The 25,361-nt window shown below is 40.8% G+C and overlaps 2 protein-coding genes across 2 annotated transcripts in view; one reads left to right on the top strand and one right to left on the bottom strand.

The window, feature by feature from the left end:
• The window catches only part of EZH1 (enhancer of zeste 1 polycomb repressive complex 2 subunit), a 40,909-nt gene extending 40,520 nt beyond the window's left edge, over positions 1-389 (bottom strand). The window contains exon 1 of the mRNA XM_036755904.1: positions 318-389. Within this exon, the coding sequence (XP_036611799.1) occupies positions 318-321 (4 nt within the window). The 5' untranslated portion in view covers positions 322-389. The remainder of the gene's footprint in view (positions 1-317) is intronic.
• LOC118846944 (exosome complex component RRP40-like) lies at positions 361-13,317 on the top strand. The gene is made up of 3 exons (XM_036755609.1): positions 361-451; positions 526-638; positions 12,498-13,317. The coding sequence occupies exons 1-3, from the start codon at positions 361-363 to the stop codon at positions 13,167-13,169; spliced, it is 876 nt and encodes a 291-aa protein (XP_036611504.1). The 3' UTR covers positions 13,170-13,317.
• The last annotated feature ends 12,044 nt before the right edge of the window (positions 13,318-25,361 follow it).

Below are 25,361 nucleotides of genomic sequence, written 5' to 3'. Positions count from 1 at the left end.
CCCCCACCACCACCCCTCCGCCTCGCGCGCCCCGCCTCCACTAGCCCATCCCCCACGAGGGTGCTCCCAGACGCCAGACACCTCCTCCTCTAGAGCCCAAGGGAATTTTTCCCCTTCCCACTCGCGCGATCTCCCTTCCTCCCTCACAGCCCGGAACCAAGGGGCCTCCCCACAAACGCGGCCAGGCAGGCTGTCACCTCGTCCCACGTCCCCACCCCGTCTTCACCCCCGGGCCCTCGGCCCCAGCAGACAAGCTCCCCCGCCCCCCCTCCCCCCGCAGAGCCCCGGTCGCCCGGCCCCCGGACTTGTTTACTCACTCATCTTCCATCCCCAGCCTCGGGAACGCAGTAGCCAGGACGCATGCGTACTGCTAGCCACCTCGCCCCGCCCCGCGCACTGCCCTTCTTCCTGCGCTTGCTCAGGACCGCAGGCGCAGTTCGTCTGCGCCTGCGTACGCGGGGCTGGCTTCGCAGGCCTATTTTTGGGCGCCCTTAAGACTTCAGCGCGTGCTTACTTTCGGCTTAGTGAACCTCGGGGCTCCGGCGCAGGTGCGTGAGCCCCCCACTCCCGCCTTGGGAGGCTGGACCACCGAGCAGGTCCAGCAGAGTAAGAAGGTTTACAACTTAGCGAGGACCCAGGTCGCTAAATTCCCACTTTCACTCAATACACGTGATAAGCCATTAGAACGTAAGCTCTTGAGAGCAGATCCTGGCTTATTACTCTTATGCTTATATCCCCAGTGCTTTGCACATAGTAAGAGCTTAATGCTCCAGGGCAGATACGACTAGAGGGTCCCACGTGTGTAGAAGGGCCCACTTGTGAGCGGGTCAGTGGCTATCTTTGTGTGTGTCTGGAAGTACAGATTAGCTCTCTTCTAGCCTTCACTCCTCACCCCCACCCCCTTCCCCAAGGGAGATTTTCATCCATGCCAGGAGCGGAAGCAGGAGGTCGGGACCCCAGGCCACCACTCTGTTCTCCTCGGATAGAGGGAGTACTAGAAATATATCTCTGCTCCCCAAATACTGTTTGGCTAGAGGATTTAATCGCATTTGTCATGGGGAGGGGAGGGGGAAGCAGTCTCCAAGCTCTATATCTAAGACTTGAACCCTTGCCCAGCTAATACCAGTTCTATACAATGCACACGTATAGCAAATAGCAAAGAAATACCTTTATCCAAATCAGTATCAAAACAGAAATTAGAGAAGGTATACATGGGAAAATATCTACCAGACAATACAGAGTGAAGGAGCTCTTCCATTGGGAGCAAAATAGCTCAACCAAGAAAGAGGATCCTGAATCTCACCCGAAGGAACATAATAAAGAAAATGCACTTCTCTCCTGTCTTTCTAGAATCTTTTACTTCACCAACCTGATGTAGGACTGGTTTCTTCCACCTTCTCTCTAGATGCTGGAAGCCAGCTCAGCCTGACTTTGATTGAAGAAGGGCATCTACTGCTTCAAGAGTCCCCAAAGTGGGAGCCTTGCTTGGAGAGTCCTAAAGAGGACTCAAAGGGGACTTTGTCTTTGAGAATTCCCAAAAAGAACTGTCTGGGAACTGAATCTCTTGCCTGTCTTCAGCTTTGTCCCACCCCTTGTGAAGGGCAGGGTCTTCATCTCTACCAATAAGGAGATAGTCCCATACCAACCAGCTTTGGGACAGGGGTTAAATTTCATTCATTCGCTCACCCATCCATTCATTCAAATCCTTCTTTAACATCCCCTTCTAAGCTCTTTGTAATGGAGATGTTATCAAAGACTTGAAAACCTGGATTTAAATCTTTCCCTTGACCTACTGGCTGGGTGACCCTGGACAAATCATTAAACCTCTCAGTGCTCTGGGCAATTCTCTAAGACTATAAATTGCAGAAAATGTGCTGATCTGCATTGATGGAGTTCCCTCACCCCAGAGTTCCTATGCCAATAAAATCACAATACCCCTATACCCACAAAATCAATTATCTATCGTCATTAACCTATTATTGCTTCTAGGACCACAACAGCTACAAATATTTGAGTGCCTACAGCACTCATGCCCTCAAGAGCTTTTATTCTAAGAACCTTGCTGAATAGGTCTGCCAAATTAATCTTTCTAAAGAATGATTTTGCATTCATGCTCAGTAAAGATAGAAATATTCCCCAATTGATAAATGGTCAAGGATATGAACAGGCTAGTTTTCAGATGAAGAAATTAAAGCTATCTATATGAAAAAATGCTCTAAATCACTATTGATTAGAGAAATACACATCAAAACAACTCTGAGGTACCATAACACACATATCGGATTGGCTAACATGACAAAATAGGAAAATGATAAATGTTGGAGATGTAGGAAAATTGGAACACTAATGAATTGTTGGAGATGTGAACTGATCCAACCATTCTGGGAGAACAATTTGAAACTATGCCCAAAAGGCTATAAAACTGTGCATATCCTTTGACCCAGCAATACCACTTTTAGGTCTGTAACCCAAAGAGATCATAAAAATGGGAAAAGGACCCACATGTACAAAAATATTTATAACAGCTCTTTTTATGGTGGCTGAGAATTGAAAATTGAGGGGATGTCCATCAATTGGGGAATGGCTGAACAAGTTGTGGTATATGAATGTAATGGAATACTATTGTGCTATGAGAAGTGATGAGCAGGCAGACTTTAGAAAAATCTGGAAAGACATATATGAACTGATGCTGAGTGATGTGAGCAGAACCAGGAGAACATTGTACACAGAAAGAGCCACATTGTTCAATGACTAACTTTGATTGACTTGGGTCTTCTCAGCAATGCAAGCATCTAAGACAACTCCAAAAGACAATGAATGATGTCCACATCCAGAGGAAGAACTATGGAGTCTGAATGCAGATCGAAGCATAATATTTGCTTCTCTTTTTGTTGTTGTTGTTTCTTCTTTCTTGTGGTTCCTCTCATTGGTTCTAATTCTTCTTTACAACATGACTAATGTGAAAATAAAATTTTTTTAAAAAGAAAAAAAGAAAAAAAAGATGGAAACAAAAAAAATCAGCTTCCATTCTCAAAACTATCCCAACCTCTTTGCTGACCTCCAATCTCAAATCTCCAACTGTTTTTCAGACATCTCCAAATGTACGTCCAGTAGACATCTTAAACTCAACATGTCCAAAACCAAACTCGTTATCTCGTCCCTTTAAACTCTTCCCTCTCCTACCTCCCCTATTACTGTAAAGGGCAACACCATCCTCCCAGTCCTTCAGACTCACAATCTAGGAGTCATCCTAGACTCCTCATTGTCTCTCACTACCCCCATACACCCATATCCAAACTGTTGCCAAGGCCTCTTGATTTCACCTTTGCAATGTCTCCAACACACCCTCTTGTCTCCTCTGACATTGTCATCAACTAGTACAGACCCTCCCCACTCTTGCCTGGGCTGCTGATGATGGGTCTTCCTGACTCAGGTCTCTCTCCATTCCAGTCCATCCTTCATTTGGCCACTAAAGCTCAGTTCTGACCATGTTACCGCTTTACTCAATAGACTCTAGTGGCTCCCTATTGCCTCCAAGGTCACATACAAAATCCTCTGTTTGGCATACAAAACCCTTCATAACCTTGCCCCCTCTTACCTTTCCAGTATTCTGGTACTTTATTCCATAGCATGTACTCTTCCATCCAATGACACTGGCCTCCTGGCTGTTCCATGAACAAGACACTCAATCTCTCTACTATGGGAGTTTTCTCTGGCTGTCCCCCATCCCTGGAATGTTCTCCCTCCTTTTCCCTACCTGTTGCTTTCTCTGGCTTCCTTTAAGTCCCAACTAAAATTGCATCTACAGGAAACCTTTCCCAACTACTCTTAATTCCAAGTGCCTTCCCTCTGTTAACTATTTCTGATTTATCCTATATATAGTTCGTATTTGTTTGATTGTTCTCTCCATGCCCTGCCCCCCCCATTAGACTGTGAACTCCTAGAGGGGAAGGACTATCTTTTGCTCCTTTTTGTATCCCCAGTGTGTAGCTCAATGCCTGGCATAAAGGAGATGCTTGACAAATGCTTATTGATTGATAAAGTGGAACTCTACTTTTATCAGATTGCATGCCAACTTGGGGAGGGGGGAAGGTAATTTGAGAAGAAAATTTGAAACTCAAAAGCTTATGGAAGTGAATGTTGAAAACTAAAATTAAGTAAATTAAAGAAAAAAAAGAAAAAGAAATTTTTAGAAAGTGGAGCTCTAAACAATACTCAAAAACTTCAAAAGCTCCTTATGGAGTGAAGTCTAAATTTCTTAGAAAAGCATGAAAAGTTCTCCACAGTTTAACCCAATTTATTGACCTCACTTCCCCTTATCTACTGCTGAACACTATGCTGCCTTTCCTGTTCACTCTATTCTCACTCTCCACCCCACACACAAAAGGCATGGCCTTTTCTCTCTTCACTGATCAAAATCTACATCCATTCTTTAAAGCTCAGCTCAAATGATACCAAAGAAACTTTTCCTTGTTGTCCCATCCAAAATCAATTTCTCTCTCCTCTGAACTTATGGTTCATCACATTCTATTTTACATTATTACCATTATTTCTTCACTTATTAGATCAAAGCTCCTTGAGGACAGACACCTTTCATTCATCTTTCTATTCTTCGGAATGCCTAGCACAGTAATCGGTATGTTTATTAAATGAATGAATGTACTCTCTTACATGGTAGTTATGAGTATATACTAAAAGTTCTCAGTTCCTGGAGATCAGTGATTATGCCATATACTTTGTTGACTCCCACAGTGCCTAGCACAGTGTGAAATACTTGTTAAATGAATCATGATTAGTGATTCATTTAAGTAGCAACAGTTGTTTGCAAAAAAGTTTCCAGAAAGAGAAAAAAGACAGATAAAACTTGTTATCTTGGTGGTTGATTCTTATGGCTTTATATTGAGTCAAAGGGATGGAGAAAAGCAGAGGATGATCTCTGGCTCTTAAAGAGATAACGTCTTATTACATTACCAAATTCTTTTGAGATCAACAGGATGGGACTCAAGTCAGACTTCTACTGTGCCACCCAAAGTTTCCAGGCCTACTTTGACCTGCTTGTATTTTTCCAACTCATTGCCTCTCCCCATCCCCACCCCCCACCCCCTGCCCACCCACCCCCAGTGTTCTTTATCTCTATTTTTTTGGTACATTTTGTTTTGACATAACAATTATTTCCAAATAAACACCTCCCCCCCACCCAAGTACTTTCTCTTTAAAAGACAGTTAAGCAAAACTGTCTAAACAGAGCAGTTGGAAATGACAGCACAAGTTAATTTTCCGCTCTGAGAGGTAACCATTAATTTTTAGCTATCTCTGGAACAAACACTGACCTTGTATTGGCCTTGAATTCTGTTGCTTTTCATGTAAACTTCATTTACATTATTGTAGGCACTATATATATATTGTACAGCTATCTTCCTTCTGCATCGCTTCATACCAGCCATTCCATGTTTCTCTGAATTTCTCAGGTTCTTTATTCCTTGCAGTGCAGTAGTATGCTATTACATTTATGACATTTGTTCAGCCAGTCATTCCCCAGCTGACAAATCCCATTCCTTCGTGCTCTATTTGCCAACTCTTCTCTTTAATTTGACAATCAAAATGGCTATAGAACATTTTAAGAGACATTGAGTTTCATAATTTGAAAGTACTCATATTATAATTACTGACAGTCATAGCAGGGAGTGGGGAGACAACAACCATATCTGAATTATCACAATTCTAAATTAGGTCATCGTCGTCATCATCATCATCATCACTAGCAGTAAAAGCATTCATTAACTAAACTTATTGCAATAACTTATAACCTTTTATTACCCTCTCTTGGGAGGTTAATAAATCAATTGACAACACTTTTTAAAAAGAAGCTACTATGTGTCCAGCCCTAGGTCCTTACAAATGGACACTATGATTGTTTTTACTAGTTTTTTTTCAATTAAAAAATGTATTGATATCTCTGTTTTCATCAAAATATGAAATATTTTGAGGGACTTCCAGATAGACATTTCACTTTCCCCTTGGCTCTACACAAGAATACTAATATATATACTTTCAAATCATGAAACTGAATTTCTCCTAAAATGTTCTGGCTGTCTGGGCAAGCCAGGGCTTGAGCTAATCCTATCAATGTTCTTCTCATAGACTTCTATGGCTTCATTTACCATCTTTATGCAGATGACTACCAATTTATACCTCCAATGTTACCTTTCTTCTGTACTACAGACCTGATCTTTCATTCTCTCTGTCTTCTCTTTCTTTCTCTGTCTTCTCTCTCCCTCTGTCTCTCTCTCTCTCTCTCTTTCTCTGTCTTCTTTCTCTGTCTTTATCTCTCTATTTCTCCTCCCCAATATACATGCACAGAGTTGGGTGGAGGAATATATTAAACTCAACAGGGAAACTGAAGGAGATAGGAAGAAGGGAGTTTAAAAAAGGAAGGTAGAGTCAGGGAGGGAATAATCACAAGCAAATCAAACTTCAACTTTGGAAGGTAGATTGTTATAAAGGAATAATTCATTTGTTAGTTTTTGGTAAATAGTATTTTATTTTTCCAATTACATGTAAAGACATTTTTCAACATTAATTTTTATAAGATTTTTTCAACTTTTTTTCTTGCTCCCTCCTTCCTAACCCCACTCCCCAAAGTGACAAGCAATCTAATATAGGTTATACACGTGCAATCATATAAACATTTCCACAGTAGTCATGTTGTGAAAGAAGAAACAGAACAAAAAGTAAAAGCCACAAAAAAGTGAAAATAGTATGCTTTCAGACTCCATAGTTCTTTCCCTGGATGTGGATAGCATTTTCCATCATGAGTCTTTTGGAATTGTCTTGGATCATTGTATTGCTGAGAAGAACTAAGTCTATCAAAGTTGATCATCACACAATATTGCTGTTACTGTGAACAATGTTCTCCTGGTTCTGCTCACTTCACTCAGTATCAGTTCATATAAATCTATAAAGCGATAATTTAAAAGCAAAAATGTGTCAGAACTAGAGATTGGGGTCTGGGCTTGGTGAAGAGAAGAAGGGAAGAGGAATAGGAACAGACCACTTCAATTACCAGTATTAACTGGATTAATTCTTTTTCTCATCTCCTTCTTTGCACAAAGGAAGAGAGGGAAGGGGATGAAGGACTATTACAGAGAGGTGAAGCTGCACCCAGGGAAGCAAACTTGCAGAGGCCTAATATACAACCTTGAACTCTACTTCCATGCTATTAATCTGGAGTCCACTGCAGTTAGCCAAGGTGAGGCAAATACTAACAGAGCAAAGAAGGGTTTAACCTTGTCTGCTCCAGGAATATCTTCTCAGGTGGGGACATGAAAGCAAAGCAAGGGAGCAATGTGGCAGATAGAGATTTGAAGGCAGAATCCTACAGGGGGTCAGGTGAGAGATGAAGCAGCAGACAAAACTGTTCTTAGAAAAGCAAAGGGTCAAGGAAATGGAGGCTATTATTAATTAATCAATCAACAAGCATTTAAGGGCCTGCTATGTGCGGAGTACAGTGCTAAGCACTGGGGATTCAAATACAGTAAATGAGAAGATCTTTGCTTCCAAGAAGATTACAGTTGAATGGGGGAGGCAGCAAAGACTTAACTATGTAATGGGGCTCAGCCAATGAGCCCACTTCTCATGAGCATGAGCAGTATGCTTGACTGTTGAAAACTTGGACCTTGGAATGTGGGTGGACATTCTGCAACTGGCTCTGGTCAAGAGCCTTTTTGATGGGCTATGGATTCAGAACTAGAATGTATTCAAAAGATACTAGTAAGCCAAGGACTATCCATTGATCTGACTTTTTGGGAAAATGCCCACTTTTTCCTAAAAAATGGCATACTCATTCAAGTGAAGATTCAAGGGGGAGCTCTCAGTGGGGACAGGGGCCCCAGGACTTTATCTTCTCACTGGTATCACCACAGTGTGGTCCATGGCTGAGTGCATGGTCCTGTTGTTGCTTTTGTTGCTGTTGTGTCTATTCTCCCTGCTTTTAAGTGAAGGAAATTGGAGATGTCTATAAATTTGTGAGCTTTGAATGGTGAGGAAAGTGAGCCACCACTCTGGGTTGTTGAGTCCTTTCTGGGTTTTGTGGCCATCCAGTCCAACATCAAGGCCCTGCGAAATTACTTTAGGGACCCAGCCCATCAGTAGTTGAGACTCAGACTCATCTAGCAGTCACATTGCATTTGGACATTAAATTGGCAGGATCACTGCTATGTAGAAATTGTGATAATTCTAAACCCATTGTCCCCAAGGACTGAGGTTGTGGAAGGGAGAGCATGTCCCTAGGTGTTGGAGGATATTTGTAATCCTATTTTTGCTACAGATATGGAGTAAATACCCATTTATATAAGCTAATTGGTGTTAATTGGCTGAAGAGAACTAGAGAGTTGATCACCAGCAGCTATCAGTGGGGGGGAGATCTACACCAAAATGGGGACTAGACCTGAAAACCTTAGAGAAAGATACTCCTAACCCCTCCAGGACACTACACAGAAAATGACATATAGCCATCCTTACTCTGAAAGAGTGAGTTCTGAGTGAGCTCTGCAACTATCTACAAAATAAATATAAAGAAATGAATACCAAGTAAAGAAATAAATACAGGGTAATTTGAGGAGTGAAAAATTACTAGCCACTGAGGGGATCAGGGAAGGCTTAAGGTAGAAGGTAAGCTCCTTACCCTTGAACGATGTCTTAACAAAAGAGAGGAATTCTATGAGGGAGAGGTGAGAAGAGAGGGCATTACAGGCATGAAGGATAGCCAGCGCAGAGGTGTGCAGATGCCAAGGCAACGGCACGTGAGGAACAAAGAGAAAGCCGGTTTGACTGTGTCGCAGAGTACAGGAAGGGAAGTAATATACAATGGACTTGGAAAGATAGGCTGGCAGGCTTTGAAAGCTAAACAGAAGAGCTTCTGTTTTATTCTAGAGACAATAGGAAGCTGCTGGGGTTGACTAAGTAGGAGCAAAACATGATTGGATCCTCACTTGAGGAAAATCACTTTGGTGACAGGGTAGAGCTTGGATTTAACTATGGGCAGATACAGAACAAGAACCTCACTATCAAGATAGAACCAGAGAAACAGATCCATCTTTTGTTGCAATTTTTGATTATGTGTTAGATGTTAGGGGAAACAAAATGCAATCTCAGTCCTTCAGAAGATAAAATCTACCGAATGTTAGTTGAGAAACAGAGATGGGGCCAGAGAAGAAAGTTACACTGGAACCTTAAAATAGTAAGCATGATCTTATCATCAATTGTTCATGGTTTCATCCCATCTTGACTTATAGGATCCTATACAAACATGATAGCGAATGTTGAGAAGGAAATGGAGAATGCAATGCCATTCTGGGTGGTGGATCTGAAGTCACGGTCACATTTTAATCATTGTGTTAGACATGTATGAGGAAAATGCTTTTTGTAGGCTATGAAAGGGCTGGGACTTGGTGACAAAGATTACCTATCAACTACCTATCATCATGAGCTTAAAGGTTTCTAAGGAAGTTGTTTGTGTGAACAAAAAGGTAGATACCAAGACTCTGGTATATCCAAACCAACTACCTCCCACTGAAATGGTAGCACTGACTAGAACCAATTCCAGTTCATTCAACATGCTAACAGGATATAGCATGTAACAAGCTAAGATCCACTATGAATACACTTTACCTGTCCGTAGGTCTATCAGAAAATAGTAGTAAGTGGTGGCAGTTAGCATCATGAAAACATTGTATCTTCAAACTCTGGAGTGGATCCTGAGTTATTTGACTTTGGTGATTCCTAAGTACCAAAAGAACAGAAGGATCAGCTGAGGCAGAAGCTTAACACAAGGACAGGTAGGTTCATGAGTACAAGTAGGATCTAGGATATACCCAAGGAGCAGTCTACAGAATTCAACTCAACCTGTTCTAGGAATAATCTAGCAAGATTTCATTATCATAGATAATGAAACTATTCGATACAGAAACTGTATGAAAAAGTTGTTGGTCAAAATGGCATCATCACAGAGCCCAGCAGCCCTCATATATCAACTATAATGGTGGTGTGGAAGATGAATGGACAGATACAAATGTGTTAGAGGAGCCAAGCAAAAGCAGGCACATTAATGCACTGTTCACGGGGTTGCAAACTGGCCCAGTCTTTCTGGAAAATAATTTGGAACTATGCTCCAGAAGTTACTAACTTGTGCATAGTTTTTGACCTACTTGTACCACTACTATTACTATATCCCAAGGAGATCAAAGAAAGAAGAAAAGACCTCATGAGAATAAAAATATTTATAGCAGCTCTTTTTGTAATGGCAAAGAACTGGAAGCTAAGGGCCTGCCCAGCAATTGGGGAATGGCTGAACAAATTATGCTGTGAGAATATTATGGAATACTATCATAAGAAATGATAAAAGGGACAGCTTCAGAGAAACCTGAGAAAATGTATCTGAGATGATGCAGAATTAAGTAGGCATAACCAGGATAACAATTTACACAATAACAACAGCATCATAAAAACAAATAATTTTGAAAGACTTAAGAACTCTTATCAATGCAATGATTATTACGATTCCAAAGGATCAATGGTGAAGCATGCTATCAACCTCCTGACAAAGAAGTGACAGATTAATACGCAGAATGAGACACATTTTTAGACATGACCAAGGTGAGAATTTGTTTGACTATACATATTTATTACAAGTATTTTGTTTTTCTCTTTCAGGGGTGGAGGAGGGGGAAGGAGATGAAAGAGAAAGAAAATAAGTACTTGTTAATCGAAAAATAAATATACAAAAGTAGAGAGAAAGAATACTGGAATTTGAACAAAAGTACCAAAGTGCACTGACATAGTGTGCTATAGATTCAAGATGTCCTGGACTTGCTTCTAGGAAGTTAGCCATTCTTAGTCTTGGATTTATGCAGTGATTACTATCAGATTCTCATGGATGAGGAAGCCAAAGAAAAGATTGCCTTCATATGCCCAGCTGCATTTTACTAATTTGTGTATGCTATAAGAGGTCTTGGTGGCACCTGCCATTTTCCATCAATTTATGGAGAAAATAGTCAGACATAAATATGGTACTGTCCCCTTTCAGATTTGAAAAGTTTGATTGCTAACAGAACATCTGTTTATGGACTGACAAAAATCAACCCATGAGGAAACAGTCTTTTGGATAAAATGTTGGAGACATAGATTGTTCTAGAACCCTTTGAGGAATGATCTATCGGATGAATGTACCAAGAGGATATGTTTGAGATCTTTGAATGCAGAACAATGATTGAGGAAATGAAGGCTGAAGGGCATTGTGGTCCATCAGCTCATCTGCATGAGTTTAGAGTTTTAAAGGTTATACCTGACAATATTAGAAATAAGTTAACTGGGGATTATGGAAAGATTACTTAAGGATTTTTGGGTTTGTATTTGAAAACAATAGGTTTCTTTGAGTTTTATATGAGAAGTTTGGTAGGTTGGTGTCCTTCATTCTCCAAGAGGACCAAAATGACATCACTATGCTAGAGTCAAGTTACAGTGTATCTGACTGTAAGTGATCAGACCAATATGAGCTTGGAATGTTCTACCACAGATCAGTCACATATAGTCTATGTGAACATTGGAGGTGTATTCTCTAAATTTGTGCATCTTGTGTTTCTTTTGACCTACTTCAATTCTGCCTTGCTCATAGCACAGCACCTTCTTTGATGAAGGCACGCCATGCTGAGCAGTTCTATGCCACTGCCTCCCATGTCACACAATCAGTTCCAAAGTTCTTAAGAGGGACCTTGAGAGTATCCTTGTATCACTTCTTCTGACCACCATGTGGACACTTGCCCTGTGTGATAAGATACTGGATAAGATACAGGACACTTAGGTCTTTTCTCGAACTAAACTCCCAGGCATTCAAACTCTACTTTGGAGAGCTCTTCTGATGGGCTGGCCATATTTTTTGAACGCAAAATATACGCTCACCAAAAAGACTATTTTATGAAGACCTCAACACAGGGCAAGCACTCACATCATAAGGTAAGGATGAGTCACTGACCATGAGGAGGTTCGAATTTAAGGCATTGGGAAATATAAGAAGCCAGAAAAAGAAGTGGAAGAGTAAACTGAGCACAGGAGTTAAGAGAACATGTTTTATCATGACTACTCTGGAATTGTGGTTGATCAGTGCATTGACTATAGTTCTTATATCTTTCAAAATTGTTTGTTTTTTCAGCACTGTTGTTCTTGAATACATTGTTCTCCTGGTTTTGCTTATTTCACTGTGCATCAGTTCATAAATGTTGCTCTAAAGTTATCCCCTTCATTATAACTTGCTCAACCATTCCCCAATTGATGGGCAGCCCTTCAGTTTCCAGTTCTTTGCCACCACAAAAAGACCTCTATAAACATTTTTGTATCTATAGTTCTTTTTCCTCTTTCTTCAATCTCTTTGTAGTATAGAAGTTAGAGTGGTATAGCTGGGTCAAAGATGATACACAGGTTAATAATATTTTGGGTGTTGGCAGACGCTGCGCCTGGGGTCAGTAGTGAGGCCCCGTGCCTGCGTGGTGTGCGGCCCGGGCCTGCGGCGCTGCGGAGACCGCCTGCTGGTCACTAAGTGTGGACGGCTGCGCCACAAGGAGCCCGGCGGGGGCGGAGGCGGCGTGTATTGGGTAGACTCCCAGCAGAAACGATATGTCCCTGTTAAAGGAGACCATGTGATAGGTATTGTGACTGCTAAATCTGGTGACTTGTTCAAGGTTGATGTTGGAGGAAGTGAACCAGCTTCTCTGTCTTATTTGGCATTTGAAGGAGCAACCAAAAGAAACAGACCAAATGTGCAGGTGGGAGATCTCATTTATGGCCAATTTGTTGTTGCCAATAAAGACATGGAACCAGAGATGGTCTGTATTGATAGCAGTGGAAGAGCAAATGGAATGGGTGTAATTGGACAGGATGGCCTATTGTTTAAGGTGACGCTGGGTTTAATCAGAAAGCTTTTAGCTCCTGAATGTGAAATTATCCAGGAGACAGGAAAACTCTACCCACTGGAAATCGTATTTGGAATGAATGGAAGAATATGGGTAAAAGCAAGAACCATTCAACAGACTTTAATTCTTGCAAATGTTTTGGAAGCCTGTGAACACATGACAACAGAACAGAGAAAGCAGATATTTTCCAGGCTGTCAGAAAGTTGATGCTGCTTCTCTGCTTCATTCTTTTATGTGGAATATGATATGAACTAGTGGCAATACTGACAGTTTTATAAGAACATTTTCATATTCAGATGAAACCTTTCCTTATCACTTCCTCAGGATAATGTACAATAAAAAATTTTTTTTGAAAAAAAAATATTTTGGGTGTAGTTCCAAATTGCTTTCCAGAAAGTGTGGATACATTCATAATGATACTCATAGTGCTTTCATGTACTTATTTTCCCATGGCTCATCTAACATTTGTCATTTTCCTTTTTTGGTGAACTTTGCCAATCTGATGGGTATGAGGTGGAACCTCAGAGTTGTTTAATTTGCATTTCTATATTTATTAGTAATTTGAAGTATTTTTAAAATATGGTTTTTTCTAGCTTAGATTTCTTCCTCAAAAGATGCTCATATCCTTTCACTATTTGTCAGTTGGGGGAAATGGCTCCTATACTTCTAAATTTGAATCAGGTGCCTATAAAGAGAGTCCCAAAAGTTTGAGCTATTAAGACTTAAAACTGCACTAAGGCTTTTGGGACTCCCTATGTATGTTAGAAATAAGACCTATATCAGAGAAACTTACTGCAAAGATTTTTTCCATTTACCTATTTCTCTTCTAATTTTAGCTGCATTGGTTTTATTTGAAATCTTTTTAATTTTATATAATCAAAATTGTCTATTTAACCTTCTGTGATCCTCTCTATCCCTTCTTTTGTAATCAACTCTTCCCCTATCTACAGATCTGATAATTTTTTCTTTGCTCCTCTAATTTGTTTGTGATACTACCCTTTACGTCTAAGACATGTACACATTTAGAGCTAAAAAGGTTTCGTGTTTGTATGTTTGTTCTTACTATATTTTTGAAGGAAATATTCCTTTGTAAAAGCTAATCAAACTATTAAGTGATTAAATGGAACTAGTATATTTGGAGACACTATGAAATTGGACAATAAAATTGGTAGGGTCTTGGGTCAGTGGCAGAGAGACTAGACATCCCCCAAACACCTTTAAGGGCATGAGAGAAACCTTGAGAAAGGGTAAAAGGTAACAGACTTTGCCTTTAAATAGTGGGGGTAATACATACATGATACAGAATAGATGGAAAGTAAAAGGAACTTTCATTAGAGAGAAAGGCACTAATGACTGGAGGGGCCAGAAAAGGCATGGAGGTGGTTGTTGAGCTGAGTCTTTTTAAAAAAATTTTTTGAATTCAATTTTATTTTCAGGCCCAAATTCTCCCTCTCTCCCACCCATTGAGAAAGTAAGAAAAACAAAATCTATTACAAATATGTATAATCATGCAAAACAAACTCCTGAATTGCCACATCTAAGCAAAAGAAAATATGCTTCAGTTTGTCCTCTGACTCCATCAATTCTCTATCTGGACATAGATGGCATGCTTCATCTTGAGTCTTTGGAATTGTGGTTGGTCACTGAATTGATCAGTTACTAAGTCTTTCAAAGTTGATTATCTTTACAAAATTGTTGTTACCGTGAACATGGTCCTCCTGGTTCTGCTGACTTCACTATATATCAGCTCCTGCACACCTTCTCGGGTTTTTCTGAAACCATCTCCTTCATCATTTCTTATAGCACCATAGTATTCCATCAAATTCATATATAATAACTTGTACAGTCATTCCTCAATTAATGGCCATCCTCTGTTTCTAATTCTTTGCTATCACAAAAAGAACTTCTATACATATTTTTGTACGCCTAGCTTCTTCTCATCTTTCTTTGATTTCTTTAGGAGTATAGACCTAGGAGGGATACTGCCTGGTCAGAGAGTATGCACAGATTAATAGATTTGGGGGCATGGTTCCAAATTGCTTTCTAGAATGGTTAGACTAGTTCACAGATCCATTAATAGCTTATCCTCTTTTTCACATCCCCTCTAACATTTGTCATTTTCCAATTTTGTCATCTTAGCCCATCCAATGGGTGTGAGATAGTACCACTTCTACTGAGTCTTAAAGGAAGCCAGGGATTCTGTGAAATGGAGGTTAGGAAAGAGAAGACCCCAAACTTGGGAGAGACAATACAAAAACACCGAGGCAGGAGGAGCGTCCTATATGAGGAACAACAAGTAAGTAGGTGCAGCTGGACCGCAAAGTACAGGGAGGGGAGTAATGTATTAAAAAGACAGGACAGGTCAGAAGGGCATAGATTGTGAAGAGTTTTAAGTACCAGAGGAATTTATATTTGGTCCTAGAAGTAATAGTCGTTGGAGTTTATTGAGGAGGGGACTTACGTGGTCAGACCTACGCTTTAGAAAAATCACTTTGGTAGCTGTGTGGAGGGTGGATTGGAATAGGGAGAAACAAGTGAGTGAGTCTAATTAGAAGATTTTTGTGATAGATCAGGTGAAAGGTGATGAAAACTTAAATTAGAGAGAGACTAATGATTGCATGAGTAGAGAGAAGGCAATGTATTTGAGAGATGGAGAAAAAGAAATGATTAGGCTTGGCAACTGATTGGATATATGGGATAAGTGAGAGAGAATAGTTGATTATAACACCGAATTTGTGAACCTAGGTGCCTAGAAGGATGGTGGTACCCCTAACAGTAATGGGTAAGTTCAGAAGAGGTGTGGGATCAGCAGGGAAAAAAATAATGAGTTCTGTTTAGGACATATAGAGTTTAAGATGCCTAGAGGATATCTAGTTCAAAATGGTCAATAGGCTGTTGGTGATGTGGGATTAGAGCTCAGGGAAGAGACTGGGGCTGGATAAATAGATCTGGAAATCATCTGCATAGAGATGAACATATGGGAACTGATAAAATCACCAAGTGAGATTGATTAGAGAGAAAAGAGCCTAGGACAGAGCTTGGGAGGTACCTTGGGGGGGTGATAGGATTTATTGAGTAATTTTTTTTTAAGATGGAGGAGACTTGCGTATGTCTTTAGGCAGAAGGAAAGGAAAGGAATCAATAGAGAGATTAGAGAGAGAGAGTGTCAATGGTTGGGGTAGGGTAGTGACCACAGTAAAAGACAAAGGGATCAGATGTACATGTAGAGTGGTTGGTCTTGGTAAGCAGAAGGCTTAGCTTCAGAGACTGAAATGAAGAAAGAAGAGAGAATGGGGGTGATATCAGTGAGATATGGAATGAGAAGGATGGGAGAAAAGGGAGCTTCTAGAGAATGGCCTCACTTTTTTTTTTTATAAAGTATGAGGCAAGCTCCTCAGATGAGAGGGTAGGGGGAGGGGTAATGTGGGAGTTTGATGAGAGAAAAGAAGATTTAGAACAGCTGCTGTGGTGAGTGGGCTAGGGAATCAGGGAAGATTTCCTTACTGCCAAGGGCCCAACAGACATTAGCAAAAATTTGTAGTATGCCCAGTCAGCATCCTTTCATGATTTCTTCTAGTAGCTCATGAGTTGGGGCAAAGGAGATGAGAGTGGGAGTAAGCCAGGACTGGATTGGCAAGAAATGAACAGTGATAGGACCCAGGGACAAGGGATTTGATAACAGAGGACAGTGTCAAGTTAAAGCAGTCCATCAAAGAGTTGAGATTAGGAAGAAGAGAGTGTAGCCAGAACTCAGAGAGATACACATTTTGGACATAATCCATGTAGGGAGTTGCTCTGTTTGACTACATATTTGTTACTAATATGTTTAGTTTTCTTTCTTCTTATTTCTTTAAATTAAAATGGAAAATTGGGGACAAAAGAAAAAAGAGAAAGTGTAACCAGAGCATGGTGGGACAGAACTGAGGGGATGGAGGGACTGGAGGTCACAGTAAGAATGATGAATAGATTTAGGAAGAATAAGATATAGGGAAAGATGGAACTATAACATTATGTTTGGATAAAGGAAATTAGGAATTCTTGACCATGGAAGTGGAACATTTGTGGGTGGTAGAAAGACCAAAAATATGACTATCCCTACATGAAGCCGAGATAAGGTAGAAGATTCAGTCATTGGAGTTGAAAGATTGAGAAACAGGGAAATTTGGGTATTTAAGGCATACTACCTACTCTAGAGCTACCTTCCTAATTCCCACTAGCAATTGTGGATGAGGTCCTTAAAAGGCAGCCACAACCCCTACTTAGTGTTCTAGAGGTAACAATTAGGGGTTGTATTTCTAATACTGTTGTACATGGATACAATATCAGTGATGAGTCCCCATCAGTGTGCTCCTTCTTATCAGCCAGTAGCCTCCATTAGCTTTTAGAAAAGGGTATTTACTAAAATGATAGAGCAAGAAAAGTTGGCATAACAGTTAGCATTTCTCTTCAAAAACCTGGAGCACATTCTTCCAAAGTACACACAAAGTCCAGGAAAAGAAAGGGTTTAAATTTAGAGTATAATGGTAGTGAGGCATACATGTAGAGAACACATATGATCAAAGGGTAAACTCTCAACCCCTTATTAATGGAAGTCTTTTCTTGAGTTCATAGCCAGTATTCTTCTCTGCTGAGGAATCCCATTACCTGAAGCTGCTTCCTTCCTTGGGTAGCTATCCTTCTATATACTTGTGTCTACATTTGTCCATGTTTTGCTTCAGTATACAATTTTCCACTCATAGCTGACTGTGTTATCTGCTACTTGTCCATTCTCCCTAATAACATGAAAGGAGTGGGGGTAGAGGTCTGGAGAGAGGGTGATTCCTTCTCAGGGGCTTGGCTCAAACTAGAAGATGATTCCCAAATGGAAACCTTCCATAGCTGGGCTGGACCTGTCTGGATTGGAGAACTGCTCAAAATGCTCTGCTATGTAAAGCTTCCAAAGGGGTAGTTAGCTTGATTCATTAGTCAATCATGTTTTTCCATTTCTGACCCAATCATATTCATAACTCAAAGAGTGTACTCACCTGATAAAGGTGTTAGATGTCATGTTAATTGAGGATAGAGGGGGTGAATATCAATACATGCGTTGAAGTCCACTAGAATGAGAACAGGAGTTGGGTCGAAGAGGAAGACTGAGCCAGGCATTGAAATCATTGAAAAAGGAGGGAGTCTGTCTTGGGGCTTGTTACATAAGAGCTACCAGAATCAGTATTAGGTGATAAATTTGGATTATGTGAACTGACATCAAAGAAGGAAAGTTTGCTGAGTGATGGCAGTAGGAGGAGAGTCTAGAAAAGGCAATGGGAAACAAGTATTCTGTCTCCTCACCCCCACCATGAGTCAGCGTATATCATTACCAATGAAAGTTCATCCGGTACTGAAAAGTATATCTAGGGATAAAATTTCATGGACTGGGTTGGAGGAGACAGGGCTCAGTATGTGCCTGAAGATAAAAGAAACAAATACTCACAACCAGCACATCTCCCAGATGAGAGAAAAATGGAAAAAAGCCTACCAACTAAAATTTCAAAAGACTTTTAATGGAAACAAATAATGGCATGACATTTGAGTTCATTGTGAAGACCTCCAACTAGGAGATAGAATTCTTTTAAAAATTTATTTTCAGTTTCAAATTCTCTCTCTCTCTCCAATCTTCCTTCAGGCACTGAGAAGGCAAGAAATGTAATATCCATCACACATGCAAAACATATTTCTGCATTAGCCTGGTTACCTACTCCCCCCCAGAAAACACACACAAGAAAAATAAAGAAAAATATACTTCAATCTGCACTTTAAGTCTAACAGTTATGTATCTGGAGGTGTCCTTTGGAGTTGTGGTGGATCAGCATATTGATCAAGGTTTCTAAGTCTTTCATAGTTGATTATTTTTACAATATTGTTATTGTTGTGTATGTTCTCCTGGTTCTGATGAGGGCACAGTCTCTGGGAATCCCTTGAACCCTTGAACTCTCCTTGAATCTTCCCACTTGACCTGGCCTTGGCCTGAGGCTATAACTATTAGGTCCAAATGCCTACCTTGCCCAGCCCTCTATTGTCCAGCTGTTTCCCACCCTTAATCCTGTTTCCCATCCTTAATCCTGATCAAAATATCTATACCCTAGCTCTGTTACCCTAGACCCCTCCTCTGGTCACCCCAGACCACCCCTCAATCCCTCCCACAACCTTTGTGTATATAATATCCATCTTGCCTCCATGAAGGTGGTCAGATCCAATCTAGCTCAGATTGATCTGGCCTGCTTTCCTTACAGGCATCACAAGGGGTGAGATCTCTTGGGGCAGGCCTATTTGGCTAACTCTTAAAACTTTATCCTTTCCCTTGGCTGAGAAAGCTTGAGTTGAATTCTTTTGGCAGGACCTGGTGTTTCGGTACTTTGGGGTGTTGAGCACCCCTCACCCCAAACCCTCTTCAGTTCTACATTTCACTTTGCACCAGTTCATGTAAATCTTCCCAGGTTTTTCTGAAACTATCTTCTAGCCATACTTTTCTTATGGCACAGAGTATTCTAGCACATTCATATACTATAATTTGTTCAGCCATTTCCCAATTGATAGGAAACCCTTCACTTTCCAATTCTTTGCCATCGCAAAAAGAGCTGCTATAAATATTTTTGTACTGTAATACAAGGAAAATTAGGAACCCCTAAGAAACCCCTAGCTACTGACAAGCACCCCCAGAAAGAATGGACTCAGATATCTTTGGCATTTAGCAAACCCCCTGGGACTCCAAGACTCCACCAAGGAATGTCAATAGATAGGATCATCCTACTGAAGGATAACCTGGCAGACCCTTTCTAGCAGATATCCCTGGGGCTCCGTGACTCCACCAAGGAATGTATTATCCCACTAGTATGATAACCTGACTGAATCTTTTGATCAGCCAGGACCTTTGTTCCTGTTCCCTCCCCCCCCACTCTGTACCCCCCATATCCTATATAAGCCAAGCCATCACCCCAACACATTGCCATTGATTTGTGGTGCTGTACCCCAATGGCTGCCGGCTAATAAATTCTCCACAGAGTATACTGTGGTGTGTCTCCCTCACTTCTGGTACAACAGTACATATGAGTCTTTTTCCTTTTTTGTTGACCTCCTTGGGATATAGAGCTAGTAGCAGTATTGCTGGGTCAAAGGGTAAGCACAATTTTTAAGCCCTTTGGGCATAGTTCCAAATTGTTCTAGTACATAAAATTCTGTTGAGAAATCTTACATTCAAGGGACGCATATGTTAACAAAGTAATAGAAAGCTAAGCCTTACAAAGCTGTTGAGAGACTAGGCAACTTTCCTATTTACAGAATGGCCCTAGACAGTGAAGGGATTTGTTTAAAAACAATTTATTGCAACCATTTATTGTCTATAGGAGAGTTAATTGGACTTTCTAATGATAAAGTAGAGAAAAGTGATGGTTACTTATAGCATTTGACTCTGAGTGCTCATTAATTATACGGAAAAGAAAAGAAAGAAAGATCTGAACCAAATACTAGCTCTGAAAGAGATATTTCCAGTGGAAGAGACATTGGATATTATTATTGCCTCAAAGTGAGGGGAGCCGTAGTTCATAGAGATGAAGAGGAGTGAACAAAGAGGCAACTCCTTTTTTGCCTAGAGCTTTATTTAATGAGATTCCTAAGATACAAAGACAACCCATGGAGCATGGAAATGCTGATGACCAGCCTGTCACTTCAAGTTAAGACTTAATGGAGTAGGCCTATGGTTATAATGATAATGATGATGATGATGATCTCATACCAACAACCACTCAAGTAGAGTGGGCAGAGAGGTCAGCAGGTCACAGAAGAGATACACCAACTCATGACTTGTTATGAAACTAATTTATGATGTTACAGGTGAACTAGGAGAATTAGTTATAAATATTGTCAGGTGACCATGTTAGAAATTGTCCATGTAAAGCTACCTTGTATATAATTTCATATGCTTATTGATACACATGCTAATTATGGCATATTTGAATAATATTTTGGTTTTATTACTTTGCTCTTATGTTTATTTACTTATGCTTATTCATGTTTGTAGTAGAGCAATATCTGTTAATTATGCGCTGTTTGCTCATCGTTTATTTAAGTATATGTGTAGCAACAATCTGCTAGCAGCTGCTGTAGGGGTGTAAGACCCACCAACAACCAGCACACAGAAAGCTGCCAACACAGGTTCTTTGATCTGCTTTTCTAAGGAAAGCAACTTTGAGGGGTTAACAATCTCACTTTAATCAAACATACAAATATCATTCACTTAGTTCAGGGGAAAAAGCCAGCACCCTGAACTTCACAGCAAATACAAACAGAAATTACAAACATCAACAGACAGACCTAGTCTGATACAAATCACAATTCATAGTTACCAGAGAAGAATCGGTGGGTCTGGGTTACAAAGTCAGGGGACAGTTACAACTTGCCCAGAGTCTCAACACTCCTTCCATGAGTGTGCCCCAAAAGTCAAATGCCAAGCTGTTGTCAATTATATCCTGTTCAGAGCCCTGAGGATTCTGACCTCACCCAGGCTGGGTGTGGGAAAGTTCCCCATCGCCAGTATCACCTCATAAACAAATCAATGACTCCCAATTGTCTCAGGGCTGAGAAATACTCCAAGACAAAAAGATCCCACTTTATCTGCCCCATTCAAACAAAGGCCAGAATTATTAAAGGCACTTAAGAGAAGAACAGCAAAAAGTCCCACCTTAGTTACTATTACATATGCTAATGGCTAAGTCAATGAATTAACCTTTATTGAGACCCTACTATGTTCTAGGCACTGTACTTAGCACTGGAAATACAAAAAAAGGCAAAAGACAGTCCCTGCCCTCAAGGAGCTCACAATCTAATGGGGAAACAATAAGCAAACTATATATACAAATAAGCCATATACAGGATAACTAGGAAATAATTAATAGAGAGAAGGAACTAGAATTAAGATGCTTTGGGAAAAGCTTCCTGTAGAAGATTTTAGTTGGGACTTAAAGGAAGCCAGGGAACAGAGTAGAGGGAGAGCATCCGAAGCATGGAGTACAGCTAGAGCTAATGCCTGGAGCTGAGAGATGGAAGTGTCTTGATTGAGGAATAGCTGGGAGACCATTGCTATTGGATCATTGGATTGAGTATATAGTGGGGGTGGCCCAGGATGCCAGTAAAGTGTAAGAAAACTAGAAAGTTAAGAGGGGGCTAGGTTATGAAGGGCTTTGAATAACAAAAAGAAGATTTTATATTTGATCCTGGAGACAACTGGGAGCCACCGGAATATTGAGTAGGAAGATGACATCATTGGAAGGGTGCTTTAGGAAAATCACTGAGGTTGGAGTGGGGAGAGACTTAAGGCAGGCAGTCCCAACATCAGGCTATTGCAATCGTAAGACACTGTACCAGGGTGGTGGCAGTGTCAGAGGAGAGAAGGAGGCATATTTGAGAAACAGTAATAGGGAAGTTGGGGAGAAAGATAATGAGTCTGGACCATTAGTTGGAGAAATCTGAAGGGAAGTTGGAGATGTTGATAAGGGCACAGTCTCTGGGAACCCCCTTGAATCTGGAATACAGTCTCTGGGAGCCCCCTTGAACTGTCCTTGAATCTTCCAACTAGATCTGGCCTTTCCCTAAGGCCATAAGCCTCACATTATCATTAGGCCCAAATCTCTACCTAAACCCTGCCCTCTATTGTTACTATAGATATGCATGCCTTCAGTTACTTCCCAACCTTGACACTATTGATATCCATGCCTTCAGCTACTTCTCATCCTTAATCCCATTCTCTTGGTTCCTGGACTCTGACCTCACCTGGTCCTCCTTAGACTCCTCCTCAAGACCCTCACTAAACCCCTCCTCTAGTCACCCCAGACCACCCCTCAATCCCTCCTACAATCTTTGTGTATATAATCTCCATCTTGCCTCCATGAAGGTGCTCAGGTTCAATGTAGCTCAGCTCAGATTCAATCTAGCTCAGCTTAGATTGAATTTGGCCTGCTTGTGAAAACAGGCGTCACAAAGGGTGGGATTTCTTAAGACAACCCATTATGGTGAATCCCTGATAAACTTTGTCATTTACCTTGGCTGAGAAGGCTTGAGTCGAATTCTTTCGGCAGGACCCGGCGTGTCGGTATTTTGGGGTCTTGAGCACCCCTAGAAACATATAGTTCCCCTACTATCATCATTTTTACTTAAACCTCTTCAATGTGAGATGAGGTCAGCTGAGAGATTGGGACAGGATATGTAAATTAGAGGATCTTCAGCATAAAGATGATAATTAAATTTATAAGAGCTGATAAGATCACTAAGTAGCATAGAGGGAAAAGAGAAGAGAGCCCAGGACAGAACACTGTGGGAGGGTTAGAGGGCATTTTCTGGATAAGGATCCAGTAAAGAAGACCGAAAAGGAGCAGCCAAGTAGGAAGAGACCCAGGAAAGAGTGGTACTCTAAAAACCTAGAAAAGAGAGAATATCAAGGAAGAGGGGGGTGATTAACAGTGTCAAAGGTTGCAGAAAGGTCAAAGTGGATTAAGAAAAAGATATTAGATTTGGCAACCAAGATATCTTTGGTAACTTTGAAGACATGTTTCAATGGAAAGGTCAAAAGCTGCATTACAAGGGGTAAGAGAATGAGAAAAGAGAAAGTTGAGCTACCTGTTATAGATGGCCTTCTCAAGAAGTTTGGCCACAAAGGGCGTAAAAGACATAGGAGATGGCAGTGATAAAAGGATTGTGAGGTGGGGTTTTGAGGATAGAGGAGACATGGGCATATTTGTAAGCACTAGGGAACCAGCCAGTAGACAGGGAAAGATTGGAAATAAGAGATAGATTGGGGATGACAGAAAAGTTAATCTGTTGAGGGACATGGGATGTAATGGGATCACTTGAACAAGTAGAAGGGTTAGCCTTGGTAAGGAGTAAAGCCACCTCATCAAGTGAGACAGGAGTGAAGGCATATGAGGGATGTGAAATGAGGAAGAGGGAACTAATGGCAAATGACTTCAGTTTGTTTTGTAAAATACAAGGCAAAATAGATGATTTTAGAAAAACCTGGGAGGTCTTATGTGAACTGATGCAAAGTGAGAAGAACCAGAAAAACACTATACAAAGCAACAGCAATACTGTATGATGATCAACTGTGAAAGACCTAGCTACTCTGATCAAGAAAATGATCCAAGACAATTCCAAAGGACCCATGATGAAAAATGCTATCCACCTCCAGAGTGAGGACTAAGGAACTCTGAGTACAGATCGAAGCATACTTTTAAAAAAAATATTTTTCTTGCTTTTTGCATGTTTTCTTTTGCAACATGGCTAATATGAAAATATGTTTTACGTAGTTTCATATGTGTAATCAACATATTGCCTGCCTTCTGAAGGAGTAGGGGAGGGATGGAAGGGAGGGTGCAAGAGAATTTGGAACTCAAAATTTAAAAAAATATATATTAAAAAATTACATAATTGGGAAATATTTAACTTAATGAATAAAAATATATTAAAAGTAAAATATGAAGCAAGTTTTATCAGCTTGAGAGGGTGGGGGAGGATGAGCCATGGGAGGTTTGAGGAGAAATAAAAGGGTTTAGAAGACCCATGGTGGAGAGTGCGATAGTGAGTTGATATAGGAGGATTAAGTAGGATTTTCCAGTTGAGGTTATGTAGCAAAAACTCATAGCAAACCCAGTCAGAACCATTGTGTGATTTTCTTCCACCTTCATTCAGTAGCACATGTGTGTAGGAGCAAAGGTAGGAAATGATGAGAGGGATCCAAGGCTAGGCTGGGTGCAACCTTCTAAATGTTAAGGGGGCTAGGGATTCAAGAGAACAGTGTAGAGTTGCACTGGTTCATCAAGGGGTCGAGAGGGGAAAGGACAGAGTGTTTAGTGCAGGTGAAGAGTTTTGGGGTTGAGGGTTGCTCGACACCCCAAAGTACTGACACGCTGGATCCTGCCGAAAGAATTTGACTCAAGCCTTCTCAGCCATGGGAAAAGACAAAGTTTATTAAGGGTTTGCCATAATGGGTTGTCTTAAGAAATCCCACCCTTTGTGACGCCTGTTTTCACAAGCGGGCCAGATTCAGTCTACTGAGCTATATTGAATCTGAGCGCCTTCATGGAGGCAAGATGAGACTTATATACACAAAGATTGTAGGAGGGATCTAGGGTGGTCTTGAGTAGTCTGGGATGACTAGAGGAGGCGTTTAGAGTGGACTGGGGTGACTGGGGTGAGGTCAGACTCGAGGGTGGGATATAGCTGAAGGCTACCTGGAGATGACAGACAATAAGAGAACTAGGGTATAGATATTTTGATCATGATCAAGGGTGGGAAACAGCCAGAAGGCAATCCAGAGGTAACCAACAATAGAAGGCTAGGCTAAGCTATTTGGGCACGAAATGCTAGATCAAGTGG

The sequence above is a fragment of the Trichosurus vulpecula genome, chromosome 4 (genome assembly GCF_011100635.1).
Source record: "Trichosurus vulpecula isolate mTriVul1 chromosome 4, mTriVul1.pri, whole genome shotgun sequence".
In the NCBI taxonomy this organism is placed as follows: domain Eukaryota; kingdom Metazoa; phylum Chordata; class Mammalia; order Diprotodontia; family Phalangeridae; genus Trichosurus; species Trichosurus vulpecula.
This window is presented reverse-complemented; position numbering and strand designations above follow the sequence as displayed.